Source organism: Prunus persica, chromosome G3, assembly GCF_000346465.2.
Source record: "Prunus persica cultivar Lovell chromosome G3, Prunus_persica_NCBIv2, whole genome shotgun sequence".
NCBI classification, from domain to species: domain Eukaryota; kingdom Viridiplantae; phylum Streptophyta; class Magnoliopsida; order Rosales; family Rosaceae; genus Prunus; species Prunus persica.
Genome location: NC_034011.1, coordinates 17641875 through 17669828, shown reverse-complemented (window position 1 = coordinate 17669828; position 27954 = coordinate 17641875). Strand labels below are relative to the sequence as shown.

The 27954-nt window shown below is 36.2% G+C and overlaps 2 protein-coding genes across 3 annotated transcripts; one reads left to right on the top strand and one right to left on the bottom strand.

Moving 5' to 3' along the window:
- Positions 113-4516, bottom strand: LOC18782694 (probable leucine-rich repeat receptor-like protein kinase At1g35710). 2 transcript variants are annotated; one of them, XM_020559010.1, is made up of 2 exons: positions 959-4516; positions 113-693 (listed from the first exon to the last, which is right to left on the bottom strand). In XM_020559010.1, exons 1-2 carry the CDS (start codon positions 4506-4508, stop codon positions 290-292), a joined length of 3954 nt encoding a protein of 1317 aa, XP_020414599.1. In that variant the 5' UTR covers positions 4509-4516; the 3' UTR covers positions 113-289. The 2 variants fall into 2 exon arrangements, with proteins under 2 accessions (XP_020414599.1, XP_020414600.1); XM_020559011.1 differs by having other exon boundaries at positions 113-690.
- LOC18783737 (zinc finger MYM-type protein 1) lies at positions 25205-27634 on the top strand. Its single transcript, XM_020560032.1, has one exon. It carries the CDS (start codon positions 25205-25207, stop codon positions 27632-27634), a length of 2430 nt encoding a protein of 809 aa, XP_020415621.1.

Here is a 27954-nt window from a genome sequence, read left to right as displayed (position 1 = left end):
CTATGGTCGATTATTTTAGGAGCTTGAGCTCTCACTGTCGTTATCATTGACATTAACATCCATATCCTGCCTTTTTTTTCCTCTTTTAAGGATAAACAAACGGTAAGGAAAATTCTCCAATAAGTATTTTATATTAAGGATAAACAAACTGTAAAGTATTCTAGATAAAGTCATAGCATAGCGCACATGTGCATGAAATAAATTACAAGAAGGAAACATCTATGGATACTCTTTCTAAACAAAAGACACATGCAAAGTGAAATGTGCATAAGAATGAAGCACATTCTGATTAGGTAGCCAAAGGATCAAGAGCAAGCAATTCACCACATGTCATCATATGTACCGGCTTCGACAAATGCAGCATCTGAGTTGAAAGGAAATGAGAAACTTGTTTCATTGTTGGACGAGATTTCGGGATGGAATTCAAGCATGAAAATGCTATCTTCACAAGAGAGAGCACTTCACTTGCAAGTTGATGCGTAGGAGGGGAAATGCGTTGGTCCAAAACATCCACAATTGGTATTTGATGGGCTGGTAATGCAGATGATGAGGAGGAGGAGGAGGATGAAGTGACTGATGAGAAAGATGAAAAAAGACCTCCAGGATGTTTTCCCATAATTATTTCCAATATGACCACACCAAAGTTATAAACATCGCAGTTCTCATTCACTTTTGTTGTGTAAGCAAGCTCTGCTAAGAGAAAACCTCAAAGAAGTGGCATTATTAGTTTATAGACATAACTATTCAATGGAATTTTAACGAAACTGTATCATGCATAAATTGACTTATTAGTTTATAGCTTAAGAGAAATGAAAATCTGTTTATTAGTATATTTTCTAAATCAAAGAAGTGAAAATGTGTTTATGTTAACCGCCCCTAATGATGAAAATGAGGCATTGGTCTAAAAGCAAAAGCTTAAAAAGTGCTAAATGCAGAGAACAAGGAATCGCAATATTACCTGGTGCCATGTAGCCATATGTGCCTGCAGCGGCAGTCCAATTAGTCGAGTCTGGATTTAAAAACTTAGCAGTGCCAAAGTCTGAAACACATGCCTTATATTCAGAATCCAATAAAATGTTCGTGCTTGAGATGTCACGATGTACAATCGGTGGCAAGCAATCGTGGTGCATGTAAGACAAGGCATGAGCTAAGCCTTTAACAATATTCACCCTTTTACTCCACTCCAACTCTTTAGCTTCTTCATCTTTGCTCAATATTGCGGCCAAGCTACCTCTTTCAAGATACTCATACACCAAAAACGAGTGTTGTTTATGTGCGCAGAAACCATAGAGCTTCACAATATTCCGATGTCTTATCTCACTGAGTGCCCTTACTTCGTTCAAGAACTCCTTCTGAAATTCTGTCTCGCCATCCCATAGCAGATGGAGTTTCTTCACGGCCACTACGTCTCCAGATGACAAATTCACTCTGTAGACGCTTCCATGTCCTCCCTTCCCAATGCAATATGTGGAATCAAAATGTTCTGTTGCCCTTATGATTTCCTCATACGTTGATTTTCCATCAAAATTTAAAACCGAAAAGGAAATTTCTCCATGCATGTGGTTTTGTTTAGTATCTTGATGGTTCTTCTTTTTTTGCACTATTACAAAGACAATTGTAAAGAGAGCAAATAGAAGTACAAATACAGCTAGAATAGAGAATATGAGCTTATGGTCCTTTTTTGAGCCATGTGCATTGCAGGGTGGCAGCAGAGCTCCAACTTTGCCACACAATCCTTTGTTACCTTTCAATCTTTCTAGCGGAGCTTCTCGAAATGCACTGATGTTGGGAAGGGGACCTTCCAAGTGATTGTAGGATATGTCAATGTACGACAAGCCGCCCAGGTCTTCAAAACTTGATGGTATGGAATCCGAAAGATTGTTGTGGGAAAGACTGAGCGTCACCAAACTCTTCATATTGCTCATTGCTGATGGTATGCTACCTTCAAGTGAGTTATGACTTAAATCTAGTTCGTTTAATTGAACTAACTTCTCCAATTGTAAAGGAATTGCTTGAGATAACTTGTTGTTGCTCAAATTCAGATGGTATAATTTGAGCAAGTCACCTAGAATGCTCGGAATTGAGTCACTGAATTTATTTGTTGACAAGTCAAGATATTCAAGATCATTCAATGATCCGAATTCCGACGGTATATGACCCGAAAGTTGATTTCCATTCAACATCAACTTCACCAATGAAGACAACTTCCCGAATTCTTTTGGGATCAACCCAACTAAACGATTTGAAGAAAGGTCCAGCACATGAATTTGGGTTGCGTTGCCTATCTCAGGTGGTATGCTACCAGTAAGGTTGTTTCCTGCCATTAGTAGGGTTTTTAGCTTTGGGCATTGTCCCCAGTTGTGTGAGATTTCTCCATACAAGTTGTTCTGGCTTATATTCATAAAATCAAGATTCGGATAAACACCGAAGTCTTCAGATATATTGCCCGTCAATTGGTTTTGGTCAAAATGGACTCTTACTAAGCCCGAGCAATTTTTCAAGCTTTTGGGGATTGAACCAGTCAAATAGTTTGTGCCTACTGACAAGTTTGTGAGTTTTCCACCTTGGCAGATATTTGGGGGCAAATAACCAGACAATTGGTTTGTATCTAAGTGCAGTACAGTCAAATTCTTGAGATTCTCTAACTCTTGGGGAATGGAGCCGGAAAGTTGGTTATCGCGTAGGAATAAGATCTCCAAGTTGCTCAAGTTGGCAAATGAGGCTGGAATTGAATCGTTGAGTTGATTCTCGGCCAACTCTAGATCTACAAGAGATTTCAAGTTCCCTATCTCTTTGGGAATCAAACCAAAAAGTTGATTTTTACCTAAGTGCAAAGTGTTTAGGTTTGTTAAGTTACCAATATTTGGAGGGATGAGACCACTTAAATTGTTGTAGGACAACTTTAGATCTACAAGAGATTTCAAGTTTCCTATCTCCTTAGGAATCAAACCAGAAAGTTGATTGTTATCCAAGTACAAAGTATTTAGCTTTATTAAGTTACCAATATTTGGAGGGATGAGACCACTTAAACTGTTGTTGGACAACTCTAGATCTACAAGAGATTTCAAGTTTCCTATCTCCTCAGGAATCAAACCAGAAAGTTGATTGGAATGCAAGTACAAAGTGTTTAGGTTTATTAAGTTACCAATATTTGGAGGGATGAGACCACTTAAATTGTTGTAGGACAACAATAGATTTACAAGAGATTTCAAGTTTCCTATCTCCATAGGAATCAAACCAGAAAGTTGATTTTTACCCAAGGACAAAGTGTTTAGGTTTATTAAGTTACCAATATTTGGAGGGATGAGACCACTTAAATTGTTGTAGGACAACTCTAGATCTACAAGAGATTTCAAGTTTCCTATCTCCTTAGGAATCAAACCAGAAAGTTGATTTTTACCCAAGTACAAAGTGTTTAGCTTTATTAAGTTACCAATATTTGGAGGGATGAGACCACTTAAATTGTTGTAGGACAACCCTAGATCTACAAGAGATTTCAAGTTTCCTATCTCCTTAGGAATCAAACCAGAAAGTTGATTTTTATCCAAGTACAAAGTGTTTAGGTTTATTAAGTTACCAATATTTGGAGGGATGGGACCACTTAAATTGTTGTAGGACAACTCGAGATCTACAAGAGATTTCAAGTTACCTATGTCTTTGGGAATCAAACCAGAAAGTTGATTGTTATGCAAGTACAAAGTGTTTAGGTTTATTAAGTTACCAATATTTGGACGGATGACACCGGTTAATTTGTTGTGGGACAACGTTAGATTTACAAGAAATTTCAAGTTCCCTATCTCCTTGGGAATCAAACCAGAAAGTTGATTGTTAGCCAAGTACAAAGTGTTTAGCTTTATTAAGTTACCAATATTTGGAGGGATGAGGCCACTTAAATTGTTGTAGGTTAACTCTAGATCTACAAGAGATTTCAAGTTCCCTATCTCCTTGGGAATCAAACCAGAAAGTTTATTATCATAGAGATAAAGACAGGTAAGATTTCTTAAGAGACCAATTTCTGGTGGAATTCTCCCAGAGAACTGATTCTGGGAGAGATCAAGACGGTGGAGTTTGGAGAGGTTACTGATTTGAGGTGGGATGGCATCAAAGAGTTTGTTCAAGCTGAGGTCAAGATATTCAAGATTAGGGAAGGACAAGAATGAAAACTCATATAGCGTACCTTGAATACCACAAGTGGAAAGGTTTAGCTTGCTGACACTTCCAGCTGCGTTGCATGAAACACCAGTCCAAGTGCATGGGCTTGTTCTTGGTTTTGGATTGGTGCTGGAAGAATTGGTGGCATTAATATTATGAGTGGGAGGGTCGTACCAGGTGAGGTTATTGAGGGCTTGATTTAGAAATAAGCTGGCTTTCCATTTGAGAAGAGCCTCTGCTTCAGTATGAGAAGTAGAAGTAGCAGAAGGAAAAGCAACCCAATTTGGTGATGAAACATACAAGATGACAAGGCAATAAGGCAGGAAGCATAGTTTAGCGGAAGCTAAAGATGTCATGGTTATTGTTTGTGTGGTATACGTATATTGTATGGGCCGTGCCTTGCTACTTATATATAGTGTGGGTTAGTCTTTGGGGTTCAGTTGAGCATTGAAAAGTCTTTCGGATCTCATCTGTAATCAGTTTTCTTTTGAGTAAAGGTCTCAGTCTTTCATTCTCTAAATTTAAATGCCAATTTTGCATTTTCTGGATGAAATAATGAAATGAAATTGATGGAGGTGAGAGATAACCATATGCATGACATAGAGGTTTAGATGTGTCCCACCCACCTGAATGCTTGAAAAAGATTTATTTGTTTACTTCAAATCTCCCTATCCTCAAAGTCAGGCCAAGTCTTTTTTACTATTGATTGAGCTTGCTGTCATTGTTAGAATTTTATTAAAGAAGATAACAGAGTGAATGAAATTTAGATACAAATTGCGTGCAAAAAGTCTTTGAATAAGTTATCTTTCACCTCAGTGGTTGTTCTTTCAATGGCTGGAGTCAAAGTCTTTGTCTCTCGTTCTTTATAGTTATAGTTAAATGTCAATTTTGCATTTTCTGGACTGCTTTAATGAAATGAAATGGATGGAAGTGAGAGCTCATCACTAGCTATATGCTTGAATAATGTGCTTGTCACGTTATTATTTTTTCTTGGTGCATGGCTATTCTCAGTTGCCTTAGGCGACTGAGAAATCAAGCTCACGTGCCTTTCACGTGACTTTACCCAATTAATGGTCCATTTTCAACTTCTTCTTTTTTCCCTCTTTATTCTCTCACCAAACTAGGTCGTTTATTGATTTGATTTACTGGATAAATTCATTTGATTATTGTGTTCTTCCGATGCCACGACCGATAATTAATAGTCAAAACAAAAATGTCGGTTATTTATTAGCTTGCTTGTCTTGTAGCTATTTCTTCAGATTTTTAAATTTAAAAACTCTGTTATTTGTATAGTATGAAAGTTTGATATGAGAATAAGAGTTTATTTTCGCTTACTTATGAGAAATCCAACAACTCCGATTTGAGGTAGACATATTACAAATCCTAAATAAGTTTCGCACACACACAAAATGTGTATTTGTTTTCACTAACTTTACCTTAAAGTACCAGTCAAATAAGCACACAATTTATCATTCCATTATCACACAAATATCATTAATGCCATAAAAAATCACATGCGAGATATCAAATTCAATACTGGAATTCATTCATACAGAAGGGATTTTTCGCTGAACTTTAGATGAGGTTGATACTTGAATGCCGTTTTCTCCTTCCTATTATTACCTATGAGTCAAGAACACGATTTCTATCATATATTTATAGATGTTTTAATTAAACCATGTAAAATATTCAAGTTCACCCAACAATATATTATTTTATTATAAAAAAACACATTTAAATTCAAGTTTAACCCTATTAATAAAATTTCATATAGAGAGGCTGCCTAAGACAACGTAATTGAGGTTAGATTTGTTTTCTACAATTTTATTTGCCATAAATAATTAAGACATTAATGTGCAAAACATTTTTGTTGGTTGAACTTGAGATTTGCAAGGTTTAAATAGAAACCTGTATATTCGTTGTCTTTATCACTTGACTTGGTTGTACTGAGACTTTGAAACTTAAAATGAGCGTTTTCATCGGTTTTAACTAAGAATTGACAAGATAACTTATTAAAGGAGCCATTCAATTCAATGCACGTGATTGGAAAACTAATTCGATTATGTTTGTTTTTTAGTATGCACAGCTTTCTCATAGACTTTTCTCTGATCAATGGTACTTTGATGCTTTTGGGAGAAAAATATATTGGAATCACGTACTGAAATGAAATTGATGGAAAGTGTGAGGTTACTATTTGCATGACATAGGGGTTCGAAAGTGTCCCACCTGAATGCTTGATACTATGTCACATGGTATATCGTAGGCAATAAGCTTCAAAAGTGTCCCACCTGAATGCTTGCATAATGTCTTTGTCCTTTTACTTTCATTTATTTTTATATTACTCCCTTTACTTAAGTTTACAATGTAAATAAGGAAGTACTTGGATTCAAATAAAAATATTAGAAAATCAAATTCCCACAAAATCAAAATATTAAAAAATCGGTTTTAATGCAAAATACAATTTAGGCTAAAAATGATGGCTCATTAGTCAATATATACTTTATACTAAAATTTCATAAAATCAAGTTTTCTTATTTGATGTGTAAGGAATAAAAGCCGCCAAAAATTATCTTGAGAAAATGATTATTTCAAAAAACCATTTTTCATACTTAGTCAATATTTTTACATAAAACATTTTTTCATGTACGTTATGAATGCATGAAGGGACCTAATGTATTTTTTAGTTTGTGAAATTTTGATTTTTTTTCTTTCTATTGGGTTTAATGGGGGAAAAAGCTTTAAAGATATTTGCTAGATTGCTACTCTTTGTCTATCTCTTACAATTTTTCTTGCTTAAAATGTATATGTCTATCCCTTTGTCGAGGACAATTATGATTGCAACCAATAAGCAATATTATTCTTGACATATGTAATATATATATATATATATATATACTATTTTTCGTATGTATTGTGAGTTCAAACTTTTTATTCTTTATAATTTGTAAGAGGTCCCCACACACATGAAATCCTGACTTCGACATTGCCCAACAATATTTTTTATTATAAAAAACACATTTAAATTCACGTTTAACCCTATTAATAAAATTTCATATAGAGAGTCTGCCCAAGACAATGTAATTGAGGTTAGATTTGTTTTCTACAATTTTGTTTGCCATAAATAATTAAGACATTAATGTGCAAAACATTTTTGTTGGTTGAACTTGAAATTTGCAGGGTGTAAATAGAAACCTGTATATTCGTTGTCTTTATCACTTGACTTGGTTGTACAGAAACTTTGAGACTTAAAATGAGCGTTTTCATCGGTTTTAACTAAGAATTGACAAGATAACTTATTAAAGGAGCCATTCAATTCAATGCACATGATTGGAAAACTAATTCAATTATGTTTGTTTTTTAGTATGCACAGCTTTCTCATAGACTTTTCTCTGATCAATGGTCCCTCCACTTTGATTTTTTGGGAGAAAAATATATTGAAATTACGTACTGACATGAAATTGATGGAAAGTGAGAGGTTACTATTTGCGTGACATAAGGGTTCAGAAGTGTCCCACCTGAATGCTTGACACTATGTCACATGGTATATCGTAGGTAACAAGCTTCAACAAATGCAGCCTCTTCGCATAGAAAGATACTAAGAAAGGTTTTTGTCATGAATGGTCCTTGAATTTTTCAAAAGTCCTCATTTGAATTCTCAAACTTTCGAATCAATCAATGTGATCCTTAACCCTCTGTTTGGATGAAGAAATTGAAACCCTGAAAAACAAAGGAAAAAAATTACATATGTTGCTCAACAAGGCTGTGTACTCTCCTTGATGAAACCTAAATGTGAAACCTTGAATGGAAAGCAGATGAGTTCATTGAGCAAAAATTTGAGTTCTAGGACTAAATTGAGCTATATTTTGATGAAATAAGTTGGTCAGGTGATGATACGCGATTAGCTTAACAAAGCTTTGTTGGAATGCAACAACAAAGACCAAATTGATGTGAGACCAAAATATAAAGGGCCTATTGATTGATTTGAACGTTTGTGGACTAAAATAAGAACTTTTAAAACAAAGTACCTGTAATAAAAACTCGTTCGGAGAAACTTGTTTCATTGTTTGACGAAATTGTGGATTGACATTCATGCCAATGTATTATCGTCATAACAAGAGAGAAGACTTCACTTGCGTCTTGATGCCAAAGCTAGCTATTCATATGTTACTGCAATGGTAAAATGGTATTTTTATGTTAAAACCAAAAAAATGAATAAAAAATCATATCTTTAAAATAACAATAAAAGAAAATCAAATAAAAAACCAACCAAAAAAAAATATGAAAAATCAAGTTTGGGGGAGTAGTGTAGGGGCTTTTTCGTTCTGGCAGCTACTGGGGGCCTGGGCTGCCGTAAAAAACCAAATGAGAGAAAATTGCCCTTGGGTCTGAGTTCAAGAATTAGGCCCCGAGAATGCTTCGAAAGGTTAGCTGAGCCTTAGAAAGCACCTTGGTTACATTCACCAGCAAAACTAACAGTCGCTTACAGGTAGATTTTTAGCTTGGCATGGGAGCAAAACTATCATGAGTTTAGCATAAACAGAGAGAAGGTTGTGAATTCCTATGAGAAATAAGGGTTTTAAGACAAGGGGGAATGGATTCTAAGAGGGTTTGTTGAAGAGGGAGAGAGATGGGGGTATGATGGGTGTGTTGAGTAGTTTCCGGCAGCTTGACAAAAAATCTGTCAAGCTCTGGAACTTTTTAACAGAAGGGAAAAGGGGAGGAGATGGAGGAATAGCGCACGAAATTGCAGAGGTTTCAGATATGAAATATGAAGCTTGCTCTCTGAATGTGTGTAGTTTGGTTGTTGGGTAGGAGGTGCCTCATTTATAGCTAGTGGAAGCTCATCCTTTCCAAGAAACCCTAATGGTTTCTATCTAATTTGGCCAAGTCTTTCCCTTCCTTTTTCTTTTCTTCCTTTGTCAATTCTAACTAAACTTGTCGTTGTGAAACCCTTAGACGTTGCATTAGGCTTCGTCCCAGATGTACCAGCACGAAAATCATATTTGTAAGAATCAACTCGCTTGACTACGTTGGAAGATTTCAAATACTTCTCTAATTCTTGTATTATCTGAAAAACCCTCTCTAAGGTATTCACAGTATGTTGGTTGAGGGCATTAATAAGCTCTGAAGAAGTCTTGATCTAAACCGAGAAAGAGTCATCCTTCGATCTTCCCTTATGTCACATCGCAGCATGAATTCCTCAAATTTTGATAAGTTTGGATCGAAGGATGACTCTTTTTTGGTTTAGATCAGGACTTTGTCCAGAGCTTCAAAGGGAATTAATTCCTCATACTGTGAATACCTTAGAGAGGGTTTTTCAGATAATAAAAGAATTAGAGAAGTATTTGAAGTCTTTCAACATAGTCAAGCGAGTTGATCCTTACAAATCTGATTTTTGTGCTGGTACATCTACGACAAAGCCTAATGCAACGTCTAAGGGTTTCACAGCGACAAGTTCAGTTAGAATTGACAAAGGAAAAGGAGCACTAGTGGATACACGAAATGGTGGAACACAAAGGTGTTATAAATGCCAAGATTTTGGACACTTTGTTGTGCGATGCCCAACAAAGGAGACAACAAGAAGTTTGATCACAAACATTGACAATCAAACTGATGATCAAGGCGATTTTGAGGAAGATGTTTATGAGCCCCAGCAACCTGCTGAAGATTGTGGAAACGACTTTGAAGCCCTTTATACAACATTATCAGTAGTAAGGTGTACTTTGGCTCAACCTAGGAAGGAAACTGAAGATTGGCGTAGAACTTCCATTTTCCACACTTACATCAAGTCTGGTGATAAATATTGGAAAGTGATCATAGATAATGGCAGTTGTATCAATGTTGTATCAACACTTACTGTCTCACGTCTTGGCTTATCAACCGAAAAGCATCCTGATCCATACAGAGTAGCATGGATCGACAATACTTCTTCAATCTTTATCTTACAAGGATCATATTTGGTGTGATGTGGTGGCAATGGATGTGGTCATATTCTCTTGGGAAGGCCATGGATATACAATCACAACGTGACCATCTTAGGCCGAGAAAACATATGTTCATTCATCCACAAAGGGAAGAAAGTCATGTTGAAGCCACTTCAACCTAAGATTGTGAATAACCCTACACCAAGCAAGGAGGAAAAGAGTCAAGTAAGCAAATCCAAAGCCTTGCACATCATTACTTTAAAAGAATTTATTAAAGAAGTAGAAGATGCCCCCATACATGTTCTAGCCGTAAGGGAATCGGGCGTTTCGCTAATATGGAAGTGCCTTCTGCGGTGAGACCGATTTTAGAAGAGTATCAGGATGTGTTCCCCGATGATCTCCCAAATGAACTTCCTCCTCTCCGAGACATTCAACATGTGATTGATCTTGTTCCTGGGTCAACATTACCCAATTTACCTCACTATCGAATGAGCCCTATAGAACATGCAGAGTTGAAGCGACAAGTTGATGAACTTCTTGCTAAAGGATTTATTTGAGAGAGCCTTAGTTCTTGTGCCGTACCCGCTCTACTCACACCCAAGAAAGATGGCACGTGGAGAATGTGTATAGATAGCCGGGCTATCAACAAGATTACAGTCAAATATCGGTTTCCCATACCAAGGCTTGATGACATGTTGGATATGATGACCAGTGCCACTATCTTTTCCAAGATAGATTTGAAAAGTGGATGTCATCAGATTCGTGTTCGGCCAGGAGATGAGTGGAAGACAGCCTTCAAAACAAAAGACGGTCTATATGAATGGTTAGTCATGCCTTTTGGACTAACCAATGCACCAAGCACTTTCATGAGAGTTATGACACAAGTTTTGAGGCCATTCATGGGTAAATTCTTGGTTGTTTATTTTGATGATATCTTAATCTATAGCACCTTACAAGAGCAACACCTTAGCCATCTAAAGCAAGTCTGCACGGTTCTTCGAGCAGAGAAGCTGTTTGCTAACCTTAAGAAGTGTTCCTTCATGTCTAGTGAAGTTATCTTCTTGGGGTTTGTTGTATCGTCTGAAGGCATGAAAGTTGATCCGGAAAAAGTAAAGGCCATTGTTAGTTGGCCAGCACCGACAAATATCCACGAAGTGCGTAGTTTTCATGGATTGGCCACATTCTATCATCGTTTTATTCGTGGGTTTAGTTCAATCACGGCTCCTCTCACGGATTGCATGAAGAAGGGTGAATTCCACTAGTCTAATGCTGCTACATAAGCGTTCAAAGAGACTAAGGCTAAAATGGTTGAGGCTCCAGTAATGCGTCTTCCAGATTTCTTAAAGCCTTTTGAGGTAGCTTGTGACGCATCAAGGGTAGGGATAGGCAGAGTATTGAGTCAAGAAAGGCATCCAGTGGCTTATTTCAGCGAGAAATTGAATGAAGCCAAGCAAAAATATTCTACCTATGACAAAGAGTTTTACGCAGTTGTTCAAGCCTTGAGACATTGGAGACATTATTTGTTACCACAAGAATTTGTTTTATTTTCAAATCATGAGGCTCTTCGATATTTGGGTTCACAAAAGAAATTGAATTCCCGCCATGCAAAGTGGGTTGAGTTACTTCAAGAGTACACATTTGTGTTGAAACATAAAGCTGGTGTGGAGAATAAACCAGCAGATGCTCTCAGTTGTAAGGTTTCTCTTATAAGTACTATGAGTGTGGAAGTTACCGGATTTGAAAGATTGAAAGAAGACTATTCGATATGTCTAGATTTTGGGAAGGTATATGCTGCACTTTCAGAAGACAAATCCAGAAGTAATGAATTTGTTTTACAAGATTGTTTTCTCTTCAAGGGTAATAAACTTTGCGTTCCCCGCACATTAGTACGAGACTTTTTGGTTTTGGAGTTGCATGCTGGTGGAGTAGCTGGTCATTTTGGGAGAGACAAAACCATTGCTCTTGTGGAAGACAGATTTTATTGGCCAAGTCTCAAACGTGATGTTGCCAAGATTGTGGAACGATGTCGTACTTGTCAACTTGCGAAACATAAAAAAATACAAGGTTGTACACATCATTACCGATACCCCATGTTCCATGGCAAGATATCAGCATGGATTTTGTACTTGGGCTACCTACGACACTGAGGAAGCACGATTCTATCTTTGTGGTTGTGGACCGTTTCTCCAAAATGGCCCATTTCATCCCTTGCTCTAAGACATTCGATGATTCTAAAGTGGCTAAACTTTTCATGGATGACGTGGTTCGTTTGCATGGTGTGCCTAAGACTATAGTATCGGATCGTGATGTTCGATTCATGAGTTATTTTTGGAAGACTTTATGGCGCAGGATGAGTACTAAACTCCAGTTTTCTTCCGCTTATCATCCATAGACAGATGGGCAAACCGAAGTGGTTAACCGAAGTTTGGGTAATTTGTTGCGATGTTTGGTTGGTGAGCACATTAAGTCATGGGATTCTGTTTTACCTATTGCGGAGTTTGCTTATAATAATTCAGTCAACAGAACAACTGGGATGAGTCCATTTGAAGTTGTGTATGGTCATAAACTTAGGGCTCCTATAGACCTCATGCCCATGTCAGCTTTGCATAGATCATTTGCGTCTGCCAATGACTTTGCACGCCACATTCATGACTTACATGCTTAGATTATTCAAAGGATTAACAATAGCAATGCCATATATAAAAGGGATGCTGATGTTCATCGTAGATTCAAGGAGTTTTCAGTTGGCGATTTTGTTATGGTTCGAATTAAGCCAGAACGATTTCCTTAGGGAATTGCAAACAAGTTGCAAGCTCGTAGCATGGGACCTTTTCAAGTTTTGAAGTGATTAGGCTTAAATGCCTATATGTTGGAGCTTCCTCCTGAAATGGGGATCAGCCTAAATATTTAATATTGAAGATTTGGCACCATACAAGGAACCTACCGCTTCTGACAATACTTCTGCCGAGAATTTAGATCCATTTTCTATATCTGATTTTTCTTCTCTAACCCCACTCTTACTGTGCCCTAGCCTAAAGAAAAGGACATTGTTGAAGATATTTTGGATGATCAGATTGTTTCTACTAGACAAGGTGGATATCATAAGTTCCTAGTCAAGTGGAAGAATAGACCAAATTCAGATAGTACTTGGATCCCGACATTCTTGAGCGTTACTACAGTTTTATCTCGCCGGAGTCGAGCTCTCGTCAGCCAGGGAGAATTGATGCGGACATCTGTGACAAACCTTTTAAGATTTACCAAAGAAGGAAGAAACGATCAGCCAATCCAACATTATCATTATGGTTGGGGTGAAAATCTTATTTTCCAGATTTCAATAGGAAAACTATTTTTTTTCCAAATTCCAGATTTCACTAGGATTTCTAGATTTTCTAGATTTTACTAAGTTTTAGTTTCCAGTTTTGAGTACGATTTGATTTAAGTTTCCTAGTTTGTTTGGATTGGTTCCTTTGTGGATTAGGATTCCTTTTTAGTAAGGGATTTTTATCCTATTGTCTCTAGGTTTAGTTTGCTATAAATACTCCCTATGTAGTTCTTAAAATTCAGATTGGAGATATTAAGAAAAGTTTACTTTCCAGAGATTGGAGACTCCTTGGTGTGAAGCCAAGGCGTCTTTTTACCACATATTTTCTGTTTTTCCATTGTTTTCGCTTCCGCTAAATTACCCAAATACTCAACTCCCTTCCCTCTGGGGTCATGGCAAAGGGCAAAGCGCTGGAAGTGCTCTTATGCATGGATCTTTAACAAAATATAGAAACAAGAAAAAGATAACAAAAAGAAGCTCATTTAAAGCATATATACCTTACATTTCCAAATTCAATTCCAAAATTTAACTTCGTTAGAGGAAAACATTGCTTATGATTACAAACATAGCAATTGAATAGTTATTTTGTAATTTTTATTTTTATTTTTAAACATAAGCATGTGGACGCCACAAAGAAAGATGTTAGGTTCTAGATTTGAACATCGCGTTTGCATCCTTGAATCCCAGTCCGCAGACTCGTCCAACAATGAAGAAAGTTTCTGAGCTCCTCTCATCAACTCAGAGGCTGCATTTGACAAAGCCATTACATATGACAACATGTGGTGAATTGCTTGCTCTTGATGGTTTCACTGCCTAATCAGGACGTCCGCTGCTTTTCATTTGAGTCTGCTTTTCATTTAGAAATGTTTTTCGTAATGTATGTATGTATATCTCATTTTGCCACCTAAATTATTATGAATATGTTGCTATTAGCCCAACCCCGTCAAGCATTCAGTTAATACTTCACTCGCAGTGCTCTATTTTAATGTCAAGATTAGTGATTCCTCAACAAAAAAAAAAAAAAAGTGAACGTACACTCAAAATACAACAAAATCATAATTTAGAGGACAATTAATCAACATTTGCGATAGGTTGGGCTTTTCGGTGGAAGGCTCGTGATCAGCTTTGGACTTGAAGATGACCAGCCAAACAAATGGAATAGGGAGTTGGAAAAAATTGTACACCGAAAACATATCACGCAAGAACATTCTGCTGGATTCTATATGAGGCATGCGTTCCAGTCTCTCTGGAACATGGACTCAACTAATTGGGTCGCCATTGCAGTAACCTACGGATAGCTAGCTTTGGCATCAAGAAGCAGGGGAAGTCTTCTCTCTTGTTGTGACGATAATACGTTGGCATGACAATCTCGTCAAACAATGAAACAAGTTTCTCAGCACAGATTTTTATTATAGCTAGTTACTCTATTTTAAAAGTTCTTATTTTAGTCCTCAAACGTTCAAATCAATCAATAGGTCCTTTATATTTTGGTCTCACATCAATTTGGTCTTTGTTGTTGCATTCCAACAAAACTTTGTTAAAGCTAATCGCGTATCATAACCTGACCAACTTATTTCATCAAAATATAGCTCAATTTAGTCCTAGAATTCAAATTTTTGCTCAACGAACTCATCTACTTTCCATTCAAGGTTTCACATTAAAGTTTCATCAAGGAGAGTACATAGCCTTGTTGAGCAACATATGAAATTTTTTTCCTTTGTTTTTCAGGGGGTTTTATTTTTTTCATCCAAACAGAGGGTTAAGAATCACATTGATTGATTCGAAAGTTTGAGAATTCAAATGAGGACTTTTGAAAAATTCAAGGACCATTCATGACAAAAACCTTTCTTAGTATCTTTCTATTCGGAGAGGCTACATTTGTTGAAGCTTGTTACCTACGATATACCATGTGACATAGTGTTAAGCATTCAGGTGGGACACTTCTGAACCCCTATGTCACGTAAATAGTAACCTCTCACTTTCCATCAATTTTATTTCAGTACGTAATTCCAATATATTTTTCTCCCAAAAACATCAAAGTCGAGGGACCATTGATTAGAGAAAAGTCTATGAGAAAGCTGTGCATACTAAAAAACAAACATAATCGAATTAGTTGTTCATACTACTTGATACAATTGAAGAAACACACGTCCTCCTTCTAATTTCATCCCCCAAATTTAATGCTAATACATGAACCTAAATTACAATTAATCCATCTTTCTCTCTTTGACTCTCAATTCATTTAACCACATGCTAAATGTATTTACTTATCTACTCAATTAAGGAAACGTCTATGTATTTACTTATCAACAGATTAGCTGTGATTTTCTTGGAAGGGACATGACATCACCTCATTTCCCTTCTGTTGCTAATGATACAGGCAATTTGTCTGTTTCGTGCCACCAAGTGTGTGTTGCCCTTGACAGTCCTGAAATATAATGATTATCCAATAAACGACAACACAAACCATCAATTACGCATTCCTATTCCTATGCACAGTAAATCAAAGCAATAAACGACTCTACTGTTGTAAAAGTTTGAAGGTGGAGCCCACAGAGGAAGTTTCCTTGCATCTTCCAGGAACTTTCCTTCCCTGTATTTATCAATTCAGGAAGTTTCCTTGCATCTTCCAGGAACCTTCCCTTCCCTGTATTTTACCAAAACCTTAGCCTATAAATAGGCATATCACTTGCAATGGAAAGAGTGACCAACGGAGAAAAGAAAGAAAGGGAAGAAGAGAAAAAGAAGAGAGAAGAAGAAGAGAAAAAGAAGAAAGAAAAGAGAGAAGAAGAAAGAGAGAGAAAATTCAGTGAGCCTCACATATTGTAAACTCTAAAGTTGTAGCCCTATTATTTTATATAGTGAAAAAGTTACTGCTGCTGCTCTCCGAGGACGTAGGCATAGCCGAACCTCGTTAAATGCTGTGTCTCATCTACTTTACGTGCAGCTCAATATTCATACATATTCCAGGTTATTTTTATAACACGTTATCAACACGAGAAGCTCTCAGGTATAATTTTTGTGCTGCACTATTATCTATACTACTAACCACTAACAAAAATGGACCCTTGGTAATACTAAACATATTATCAGTGGGAGACCGTTACTAATACTAACTTTTTTCTTATTTTATTCGGTGATGGTTTTAACCCCACATTTATTTACTGTATGGTGTAGGTTTATTACCCATACATGCACCTTTACTTTATCGCAAATTTATTTTACCGCATATTTATTTTATTTACTGTATGGTGTAGGTTTATTACCCATACATGCACCTTTACTTTATCGCAAATTTATTTTACCGCATATTTATTTTATTTACTGTATGGTGTAGGTTTATTACCCATACAACAGTATTTATTTAAAAGGGTGGTGCGGGTTTATCGTCCACGCCTTTACTTTTATTTAAATGTATGGAGCAGAATTAGTGCCCATACAAGCACAATTTACTTTACCGCACATTTAATTTTATTTAAAGTATGGTGCGGGATTAACGTCCATACAGCAAGCAATTTAATTTATGAATTTAATTTACCGCACATTTACATTTATTTAAAAGGGTGGTGCGGGTTTATCGTCCACGCCTTTACTTTTATTTAAATATATGGAGCAGAATTAATGCCCATACAAGCACCTTAACTTTATGAATTTAATTTACCGCACATTTACATTTATTTAAAGTGTGGTGCGGGTTTATCGTCCATACCAGTAATTTATTTATCAGCAATTTATTTTATGGATTAATTGTGCTGTATGATGAGTTTTTCCAGTATGCAGATCAGGACCAGAAGTTCCTTGATCCTCATCATACAATTACATCAGGACTTGAAGATCCTTGATGATGATATGAGAGCTGGCAGTCTCTCCGGTACTGTATTTATAAACATGTTATTGGACTTAAAGGTCCTTGATCCCGACATGTAAATAAGGACCTAGAGTTCCTTAATGATGTAACAGTACCGTATTGGTTCATGGTGCCGTACACATTGATGATAACTGTACTGGCAGATGAATAGATATGTATTCATGACTTGAGGAATAGTACTATTCACATGAATAGTGACGTATGCATAAATATTAACCATTTTGGGTAAACCGTCACTATATACAAAAGGGAACCTGCAGTTCCTTAAACTCATGGATGTGCAATTAAATGAGATGCCAGAAGTTCCTCAAAATATAGACAATTATGTAAGGGCTTGAAATCCCGAAATATGTACAGAAAATTGTAAAAAATGTCCATACCATGAGAATATGTGGCTTTGGCCTGAAGTTCAAAATTTAACAGTGTTGAGAACCTGAAGTTCCAACAATTAAATGGACAACCCTTGAGGTATTATTGCAAATTGTGGTATGCCACATATTTCTTTGGCATAAGAAGATGATGAATTTAAAGTTCGATTTTGTTATAATCGACACCTCAAGGAAGAAATATATTTTGTGAATTCCGGTTGTTAAGAATACACCGCGAAATGGATAATATTAATATAAACCTCAAATAATGAATTGAGACTCCCCACATATTCTGTTATATCTGGGCCGGAAGCCCATGGATCCAAATATATGAGAGATCCTAAACTTGAAGTTGTGGGTATATAGTAGTTAATGCTCTTCACTACTATATTGCGATATTATCATGGCTTTTACTCAATTCATATTTCATGTCCATTTGAAAAGGGCAAATAAATTCTGAGTTTGTGCCCAGGCCATAAGTTCCGGGCTACCATACGTTGAAATATGAAATTTGGGAGAGTCGATGTGGTTATTTGAACCTATAAGGCACAAGGTTCCAAATCGTCATTTTGAAAAGACGTAAAAACCACAGGTGCAAGTTTAAGAATATGCGCAATTATTATAACAGGAACATATAACAGATAGATTTTTCCACCTGCAATGAAGGTGCAGGCCCTGTGAAATCTATAAAAAAAAAAAAATTACATTATGTTCTGGAAGCCTCTGCAAGAAGATGACGGCGCCTCTTAAGCTTAGCCATGAGCTTCTCGTGGTCTCCCAAAATTCTTTCATTGGAGACCTGCAGCATGTCTAGCCTTCTCAGTGTATCAACAGAGTACGAACTCACCAGTTTCAACAAGGCATTATTCTCTCCTTTAAGTTTCTCAACCTCCTGTTGAGACTCATGAAGCATTCTTTGGAGAGACGAATTTTCAGTAGCTAACCTCTCAACCTCGTTTGCTCTGGCACGCAAACGATCAGCCATGTTAGAAACAGAAACAGCACTCTGAATGCTAAAAGCCATTGAGTCATCAATAGCCTCTTCCTCTGATCTCCCTGTCAACAACATTTCATCCATTGGAATAATGAAATTCCTAGCTACTATGATAGCAGTAGCATCATTCATCATCACAGAATCATTAACTGTGAGATGACGATTTTTGGATACAAAGGATGGACGCCAAACTTGGGCGTCACTGGTTGTTGTGGGAGCATCATTTAAATTGAAATAATTTGTGCAGGAAGAAGAGGAAGCCATTTTTTTAAGAAGGTTTCGAAGAAAGTCTTAGAAAAACTAAAGGTTCGGAAAATGAAGGAAATTGAGTTGAAACGCAGTTTGCAAAGGCAATATCTATAGACGAAAATGTGGCAACTTTTCAGGACCCCAATATCTTCTCGAATCCCCATATTATCTTTTTCTTTCCCAGAGTTCAAAACTTCACGTGGCCTCTAATAATGCCTGTCGGCACTTTCGGCGTTTTTCAAAGTATTATTTTCAAAGCCGATCTTGCTTTACGGATTTCACGGAACTACTTTTTCAAAAGTATCCCGAGAATCTCGCAATTTTCCTATGGTTAATTTGAAATTCACCGGTTCTACCTATTCATTGTATTTGTGTATAAATGTGTTACTAACGAAATTTTCTTTGCAAAAGACATCCAGTTTTCTCCATACCTAGTGATGCGATATCTACTTGTTTTTCTTATCAATGAGCACTTAATATGCCTGAGAAGCAAGACTATCTCTGATCATACATTCAGGAAGCAAGACTATCCCTGATCATGTTTCCGCTACATTAGGGAACTGTGAAGGTGACCTTATGCTCCAATCTCCTGAGGTCTTTCTAGACTAGGAGAAATGAGAGCTTGTTGTTTGCTCCCACCAGCTTCCTTCCTTGATTGCTTACCTTACCTTGCAATCAATATCACAATCTTTTTGCATTTTTTCTCTTTTTATAACTCTCTGTTCATAAGAGATTTTATTTCTTTAGAATGAACATCTGAAGAATGAATCCATGCAGTGATCCTAACTCTGAGAGTTATTTGTTTTTGACAGAGAAGAGAATTGTGATTTTTGCTCTTGCAGGATATAACTAGACCATCAAGCGCTACATTATATTTACTAGGCTGATATGAGCTTGAATGATACTTGAGAAAAGTTTCTCCCACCTAAGGATGTAAGCAATACTTGTGTTATTTTATGCTTATATACCTATTTGATATTTTATCTTGAAAGGTAACCAAATGGGGAGATAAGTCCGTTCCAAAAGAATGGCTTGTATGTATCCATGAATTATTAACGCAAATTTTACAGATTGCAAGTTGGATACATTGATAATACACTGCACAGATTAAAGTCCCATAAGAACAAAATATGGGTATAGCAGTGATCAATATGATGCACGCCTATTGCGTAGCAAATGATATGGATTGAAGTCCCGAAAGGACAATCCTTTGACATGTCAATATTGATATTATACACGCCTAATGCGTAGCAAATTATATGGGTTAAAGTCCCAGAAATTAATTGACATGTATGTATTAATCTGTGGCATGCCTGCAGCATGACAGATATATGGGTTCTAAATGTTCCAACTCTCTAAATAGAGATTATCCACGCCCTACTGTAAAATAACGCTCCATTGGAGGTTATAATCCACATTCTCACATAATAAAAGCCCCCTGAAGTGGCTTGGGTACCCAAAAGTAAAGAAATGCTTATAATTGATGCATGCGCATGCACATGAGAATGGTGGAATCATGAATTGATGAATGACAATTTTTGATCATGAATTGATGAATGACAATTTTTTAGTTTTGGAGTAGCTACTCAAATCATCAATGGGCTGTGTTGATTGGAACCACGTTCAATTATTAAATGTCGACAATATCATTGGCCAAAATGGAACGAGGTAATTCCATTATAAATGAGAATGAACGTGAAAGAACAAACCCACAATACGAACCCCAAAATTTGTTAATACTGAAAGTTATACTTGGGTGTTCGGAATAAAAGGGAATATACCTACTTTGTATGACACACTGTTTCTGGCAGAAACAAGGAATGTTGGGTTTTCTCCATATTTACAGATTCAATTGTGCCCCCCTTATTACACAATTACGGAGACCAACATATTATCTTTAAGGGTTATTAATGCACAGAGCATATCGCCAGAAGCGATTTCCTAAAGATGTATAAATAGCTGGGTAAAAGCTATATAATGTGTCATAAAGTTTAATCCCTTTTAACCAAAATCCGTTGAGAGGATTGATATTGCATAGAGCAAGTCCCTAAAGGACATGTGCTTGAAGCACAAAATTTGTACTCAATATTAATATGCATAAATTACCTCAGTGAGTACATTGATTATAATGTGATTGCAACACATTAAAGCTTCTGCATAATTCATGAAATATTTGTCTCGATCGAGCATTATGCCAACGAAATTCTTGCTTATACTAAGAAAGTATTAAAGTATTTTTATGAGGATTATCCGTTGGACACTTTAATGATTTTCCGGAAGTATATTGGACCGGACATCATATTTTCCAGATAGGGCTCAACTCCATCACCATCATTTTGGGATGATGTGAGGTATATTTGATGCTATTTAAGCATAACACCATATACGGGCATATTTTTTAGTGAACTTATAAATAGCCCAAATGTTCTAAGATATGCGGACTCAGGAAATCTCTATGGTCGCTTACTGGAAAAAGCTAGTCATGAAGTTTTCAGGGGGAGATATTCATCAGGGGGAGCATGGTATTAACAAAGACCTTCATACACTATTGACTCACAGCAGCAGTGTCAACTATGATATTCAGACAGATGATCAACAGTATGGCTTAAAGATATTTTGCCAAGCATCAGGGGGAGCGTGCTGTCAATACAGACCCTTACACACTGTACTCTTTTTCCTTCGTCCAGGTTTTTATCCCACTGGGTTTTTCCTGGCAAGGTTTTAACGAGGCAGTGTCGCACGCGCGTCAATATACACAGAATTTTATGTTACACGTGATTATGTACTCTTTTTCCCTTCGACCAGTTTTTTGTCCCACTGGGTTTTTACGAGCAAGGTTTTTAACGAGGCATATTCCATATCATTTGTGGTCTCCAAGGGGGAGTGTTGTAAAAGTTTGAAGGTGGAGCCCACAGAGGAAGTTTCCTTGCATCTTCCAGGAACTTTCCTTCCCTGTATTTATCAATTCAGGAAGTTTCCTTGCATCTTCCAGGAACCTTCCCTTCCCTGTATTTTACCAAAACCTTAGCCTATAAATAGGCATATCACTTGCAATGGAAAGAGTGACCAACGGAGAAAAGAAAGAAAAGGAAGAAGAGAAAAGGAAGAGAGAAAAAGAAGAGAAAAAGAAGAAAGAAAAGAGAGAAGAAGAAAGAGAGAGAAAATTCAGTGAGCCTCACATATTGTAAACTCTAAAGTTGTAGCCCTATTATTTTATATAGTGAAAAAGTTACTGCTGCTGTTCTCCGAGGACGTAGGCATAGCCGAACCTCGTTAAATGCTGTGTCTCATCTACTTTACGTGCAGCTCAATATTCATACATATTCCAGGTTATTTTTATAACATCTACAATTTACAGCGCTTCTCCTTCACACTTTCGTTGTTGAATCTGTTTGGTTAACTCTCAAAGAATATATTTGGAAGCCTAGGCCCAATATCTTTTTCTTTTATTTAAAGACAAAGGAAACCCTTTTATTTCATGGGCCGTAAATAGAAAAAGAATATTAATAAAAGCCCATAAAGTTAGGAAGCTCAGGCTTTTGAGTTCACTAAAGTTAAAAAAGTTTGTAACCATTTCACTACTACAAAAAGTGAAAAAGACGACCAGAAAATAACGACGGTAGATCCAAAAATAGTCGTGAATAAATAACTTAAACACCTAAAAAATGGAAATGCCCATGGATGTTTTTAAAAAATGACGCACCAAATTAAAAAAGCGTCGTTTTATTGAAAAGGTTTTCTTCGGAGTTAAACTCTGAGCCCAAAAACAATGGCAGCAGCTATGAAGCCACCGACGTAGAAAGTAAAGACGATGGTTTTCAACATTAACCGCCGTGTTAACTCCTAAATAAACATGACCAAATTTTCTTCGCCTGCGTCGTATACTTTCAAAAGAATCCACGTCGGTATACTACAAAACTACACCGTATTAAGTCAATGTACCACGACCGTAAAGATAAATTTATCGACATTTTATTCAAAGTGTACTACGACAGTATCTATTACTCTACTGTCCTGGTAATTGTACTAACAACGTCGGTTTGTTCAATTAACGACGTATAATATTAGTTTACCACGTCGTGAACTTAAGAATACCCTCGTATTTATTTTCTTTATACGTGTGACCTTATCTGTAAATTGACATCTTAATTTTTATTTCTTTTGAAGATTTATTTCTAGGTTTTTTTGTAGCCTACGACAGTAGATCAACAGAATGACAAGAATTGTAATAATTAGGACGGTTTATATAGAAAACCGTCTTAACAAGAAAATTAGAATGAAATCTTACTATTGGAAATTCTGTTCCTCATCATAATTGATTCACAAATGTAAGAGAAATACAATATTTTAGACGTTGATGATGTATGTGTCTTTGTGTCTTTGAGATACACAAAGGCACATACACATCAAAATCCAAAAAATTTGCCTCTAAAATTTGACAACAGCAGCCACACATCAACATCCAAAACATTTGCTTTCAGCAAGACAATTTTTTAGAAGTTGATGATGTGTGCGTGCTTGTGTCTTTCATATACACAAACGCGCACACACATCAACATCCAACTATTGCCTCCAAAGAAGTGAGACAAAGCCAAGGGCAAGAAGAAGTTGGAACCCTAATTGAAAACTAAAAATAAAAGAACGCATGAAAAAAACCCTATTTATACAAATAATCTTCACTATCCACATCGGTTCTATTACACATTGCGACATCTAATTATAATAATCCACGTCGGTGAGTAATACATTGTGGTCATATAAATAGAAATAACCACGTCGGTTTGGTAAACTAAATTCAACTACTTGAAGACAAACAACGTCGGTTATCAATAAAAAGACGACGTGGTAACTTATAACATCACTTCTTCAAAAGTAAACTTTTGACGTGTAGTGCTCAAAGAACCATGTCATTTTCGGAATACCAAAAGTCAACTAGCTTTATTACTTATCACGTCAGTTTCTACTATTATAACGTCGTGGTAAGCACATACTAGGTCGGTTTTTGTCAGAACTATCGTCTTATTGAACTTTGGGACAATATAAATACTTTTTCGTCACTTGACCTGAACTTTTACATTCTCTCTAACCGATAAAAATTTTCAGTTTCCTCTAATTTTCCAAAAGCTGCATGTCTGATTCTCACTTTCTTCCTCGTCTTCGTCTCTTACATTCAAAGATAACTTTCTTCGCAAGCCAAATGTATTTTCTCACTCTCTTTTTCTTTTTCCAATATCATTTGAAGTATTTTTTTTTTAAAGAACGAAATCTTTCACTGGTTTGAAACAAGATTCGGGTTTGAAAAGGACGAAATCTTTCACTGGTTTGAACAAAAATCACTAGTCCCACTCCCAGGTCGGGTGAGGACGACAGGTCTGTCTTGTGTTTGACGTTTTTGTTCACACACCATGACTGTAATTAAATTCGTGCTATTTCAATATTAATCAACGTGGTGTGAGAATAAATACGAACTTTTAAAGATAAAATCGTTGTCTTATTTGAAATGAACGTGAGAGAGAAAAATCTAAGCAATTTTTTATGTATCAACTCATAATAAGACGACGTTTTTATCTAATTTGCGTCGTTTTAATTCTCAAGGTCAATACAAGCTGAGAAACTCATCTCCAAAGGTAAAGCATGCATTGCCGTGACATTCTTGTTTAATTATGGCAGTTTTTATTCCTAGGGCGGAGGTATATGAGGGCCTGAAGGGGCCTGGGCCCCTCCAAAAGTTTCATAATATTTGATTTGTGGTATTCTGTTCCTACAGATTTTAGAAAGTAAATATGATAATTTTGCTTGTGGCCCCCTCAAGATGTGTTTCTCTTTCCAATTAAATATATATAATAATAACCACTTGCCACTTGACTGAAGGTCGTAAATGTTTATATCCTCACGCCAGCTTTGGTTTTTTAAAAAGTAGAATCTCATGTTCATCAATATATTAATAAAAAAATTAAAACAGCCAATCAAATAAAGTTTCAAAAAATTTCCTTTATCAAATAGGAAATAGACTTTTACCCAAATAAAAAAGGATTGGGATTTTAATTTTTGTTCCTATATAAATCAACATGAACTTAGTTCGAAGCAGCCACACACAACAAAAGAAAATAATTGAATTTGGTTGTTTGCTCTCCAACCTCCTACTTCAGAATTTCTAATTCCAGGTTAGATAACTTTACATAGTCATATTTTTTTTTCCTTTGTTTATTTACTTTTTATGAGAATATATTTGTATATGTTCTATGCATAGAATATTATTTTATTTTTTTAGTTTTGTTTGTGGTATAATTTATCATGTCCTTAATAAAATTTGTAATTGGTTTGTAGATGAAGAAACAACCTAAAATTGATGGATTTTTCAAAAGAAAACATATTGAAGTTACCTCATCTGTACCTGATTATAATATTGAGACAATAGCATATGAAAATCGTTCTGGATCTCCAAGAATTGAGACTACTGATAATGAAGTTGATATTAGTACTTTAGAGCGCGACTCAGGGCTACGTCCGCAAATATGGAATTATCCTGTTAATCAACGTGACGAAATTCGACGAGTTTACATTAACGTCGGTCCATACCAACCTATACTTTCCAAGTATCCAAAATCTGGATCAGTAACTCATCAGCGTAGCTTTCAAAGTTCATGGTTCAAATTATTTCCTTCGTGGTTAGAATATTCACCTGTGAAAGATGCAGCTTTTTGTCTACCGTGCTATCTTTTTAACAAACCATCTGGACATTCTGGAAAAAATGCTTTCACTCTTGAGGGATTTCAAAGTTGGAAGAAAGTTAGAGATGGAAAAAATTGTTCTTTTCTAAATCACGAGGGGAAAGATCCTAACTCCCCCCATAAGATTGCTGAAATATCATGTTTGGATTTGATGAATCAATCCCAGCATATACAGAAAGTCGTTGAGAATTATTCTTCCCAACAAATTGCAGACAATCGACTACGACTTAAGGCAACAATTGAAGCAGTCAGGTGGCTTGCATTCCAAGGATGTGCTTTTAGAGGCCATGATGAAAAAAAGAATTCAATCAATCGTGGAAATTTTCTTCAAATGTTAGAAATATTGGCTGCATATAATGAAAAAGTTGCTGGAGTTATCTTAGATAAAGCTCCCAAAAATGCCTCTTACACATCACCACAGATCCAAAAAGAAATTTTACATGTTTTTTCAACTAAAGTGAAGAAAGCAATCTGTGAAGAAATTGGGGAATCAAAGTTTTGTATAATTGTTGATGAAGCGCGTGATGAATCCAAGAGAGAGCAAATGGCTATAGTGTTGCGATTTGTTGACAAAGAAGGTCTTATTCAGGAGCGCTTTTTTGGGCTTGTTCATGTGTCAGACACTGAGGCATTAACTCTGAAAAAAGGTATATACTCTATATTGTCTCATAATTCACTAAATATTCAAAATATTAGAGGACAAGGATATGATGGTGCAAGTAACATGCGAGGTGAATGGAATGGGTTACAAGCTTTGATTTTGAATGATTGCCCATATGCTTACTATGTTCATTGTTTAGCACATCGATTACAATTGGCATTAATTGCATCATCAAGAGAAGTTATTCATGTTCACCACTTTTTCACTAAATTGACTTCTATTGTCAATATTGTTGGTGCTTCATGCAAGCGTAATGATGAACTAAAAAATGCTCAAGCTGCTGAAATTGAGCACATGATTGCAATTGATGAGCTCGAGACTGGGAAAGGAATGAACCAAATTGGCACCTTACAACGTGCTGGTGATACTCGTTGGGGTTCTCATTTGAAATCAATTACTAGCTTGGTAAATATGTTTAGTGCAACATGCATGGTTCTAATTAATATAATTGATAATGGAACTACTTATTCTCAACGAGGAGATGCTGATGCAGCTTATGAGGCAATGACTTCATATGAATTTATCTTTATCTTACATCTTATGAAAGAACTTATGGAGATCACTAATGATCTTTGTCAAGCTTTGCAATGTCAATCCCAAGACATCATAAATGCCATGAATCTTGTTTCTTCCACTAAAGCACTCATCCAAGAATTAAGAGATGATGGATGGGATTCTTTGCTTACCAAGGTGAATTCTTTTTGTGAAGCACGGAACATAGATATCCTAGATATGAATGCTCGTTATGTTGCAAGACGAGGTAGAGCTCGCCATCAACAAGATGATTTTACGATTAAGCATTATTATATGATAGATATTTTTTATGCTACAATAGATTCTCAACTTCAAGAATTAAATAGCAGATTTAGTGATCAAACAACAGAGCTGCTTATTATGGGGTCGGCTTTGGATCCTCGTGAAGTGAATAAATCTTTTAGGATTGATGATATTTGTCAATTGGTAGATAAGTTCTATCCACAAGACTTTGAAGATCATGAGAAGATAGGTTTGAGAAGACAACTTCAACATTTTGAGAGTGACGTCGTTAGACTTCCAGAGTTCAAAAACTTGTCAACAATTTCTGATCTATCTCAATGGATGGTAACGACTAGAAGATCAACGACATATCCACTTGTTTATAGAGTAGTTGTGCTTGTGCTTACTCTTCCTGTTTCTACAGCAACTGCAGAGCGATCATTTTCTGCTATGCGTATAGTAAAAACTAGGCTCCGTAACAAGATGGAAGACGAATTTCTCACAGACTCTTTGATTATGTACATCGAAAGGGAAATTGCAGAAAAGTTTAGCGTTGACTCAATCATAGATGGTTTTCGAGATATGAAAGAACGACGAGTGTTATTTTGATACCTAATTGAATAAACAATTATTTTTTGCCTTTAATTTTTCCAAACATTGTTAAGGTTGAGAATTTGAAATTTTTTAATGTCTTGTTTGGTTTATATATTGGCCCCCCAACACATAAATTCCTGGCTCCGCCACACTGCTAGATTCTATATAAAACGTGATGTTTTTATACTCAGATGACTAGTGCACTCTCGTTAGTCATCCGCATTAATTTTCTGTGCACGTATTTTGACGATTCAGTTTAAGTTATCACGTGAAATTGTCTGGTTAATTTTAGTTTTCACCTGCTTTGGTCTTCTTCCCAGCTGTGGGTCTTCACC

What these genes read in the sequence shown, in the direction of transcription:
- LOC18782694 (XM_020559010.1), bottom strand. Translation starts at nt 4,508, where the DNA reads ATGACATCTTTAGCTTCCGCTAAACTATGCTTCCTGCCTTATTGCCTT. An exon ending in ATATGGCTACATGGCACCAG is followed by an intron (nt 694 to 958) that starts GTAATATTGCGA and finishes GTTTTCTCTTAG; the next exon opens with CAGAGCTTGCTTACACAACA.
- LOC18783737 (XM_020560032.1), top strand. Translation starts at nt 25,205, where the DNA reads ATGAAGAAACAACCTAAAATTGATGGATTTTTCAAAAGAAAACATATT.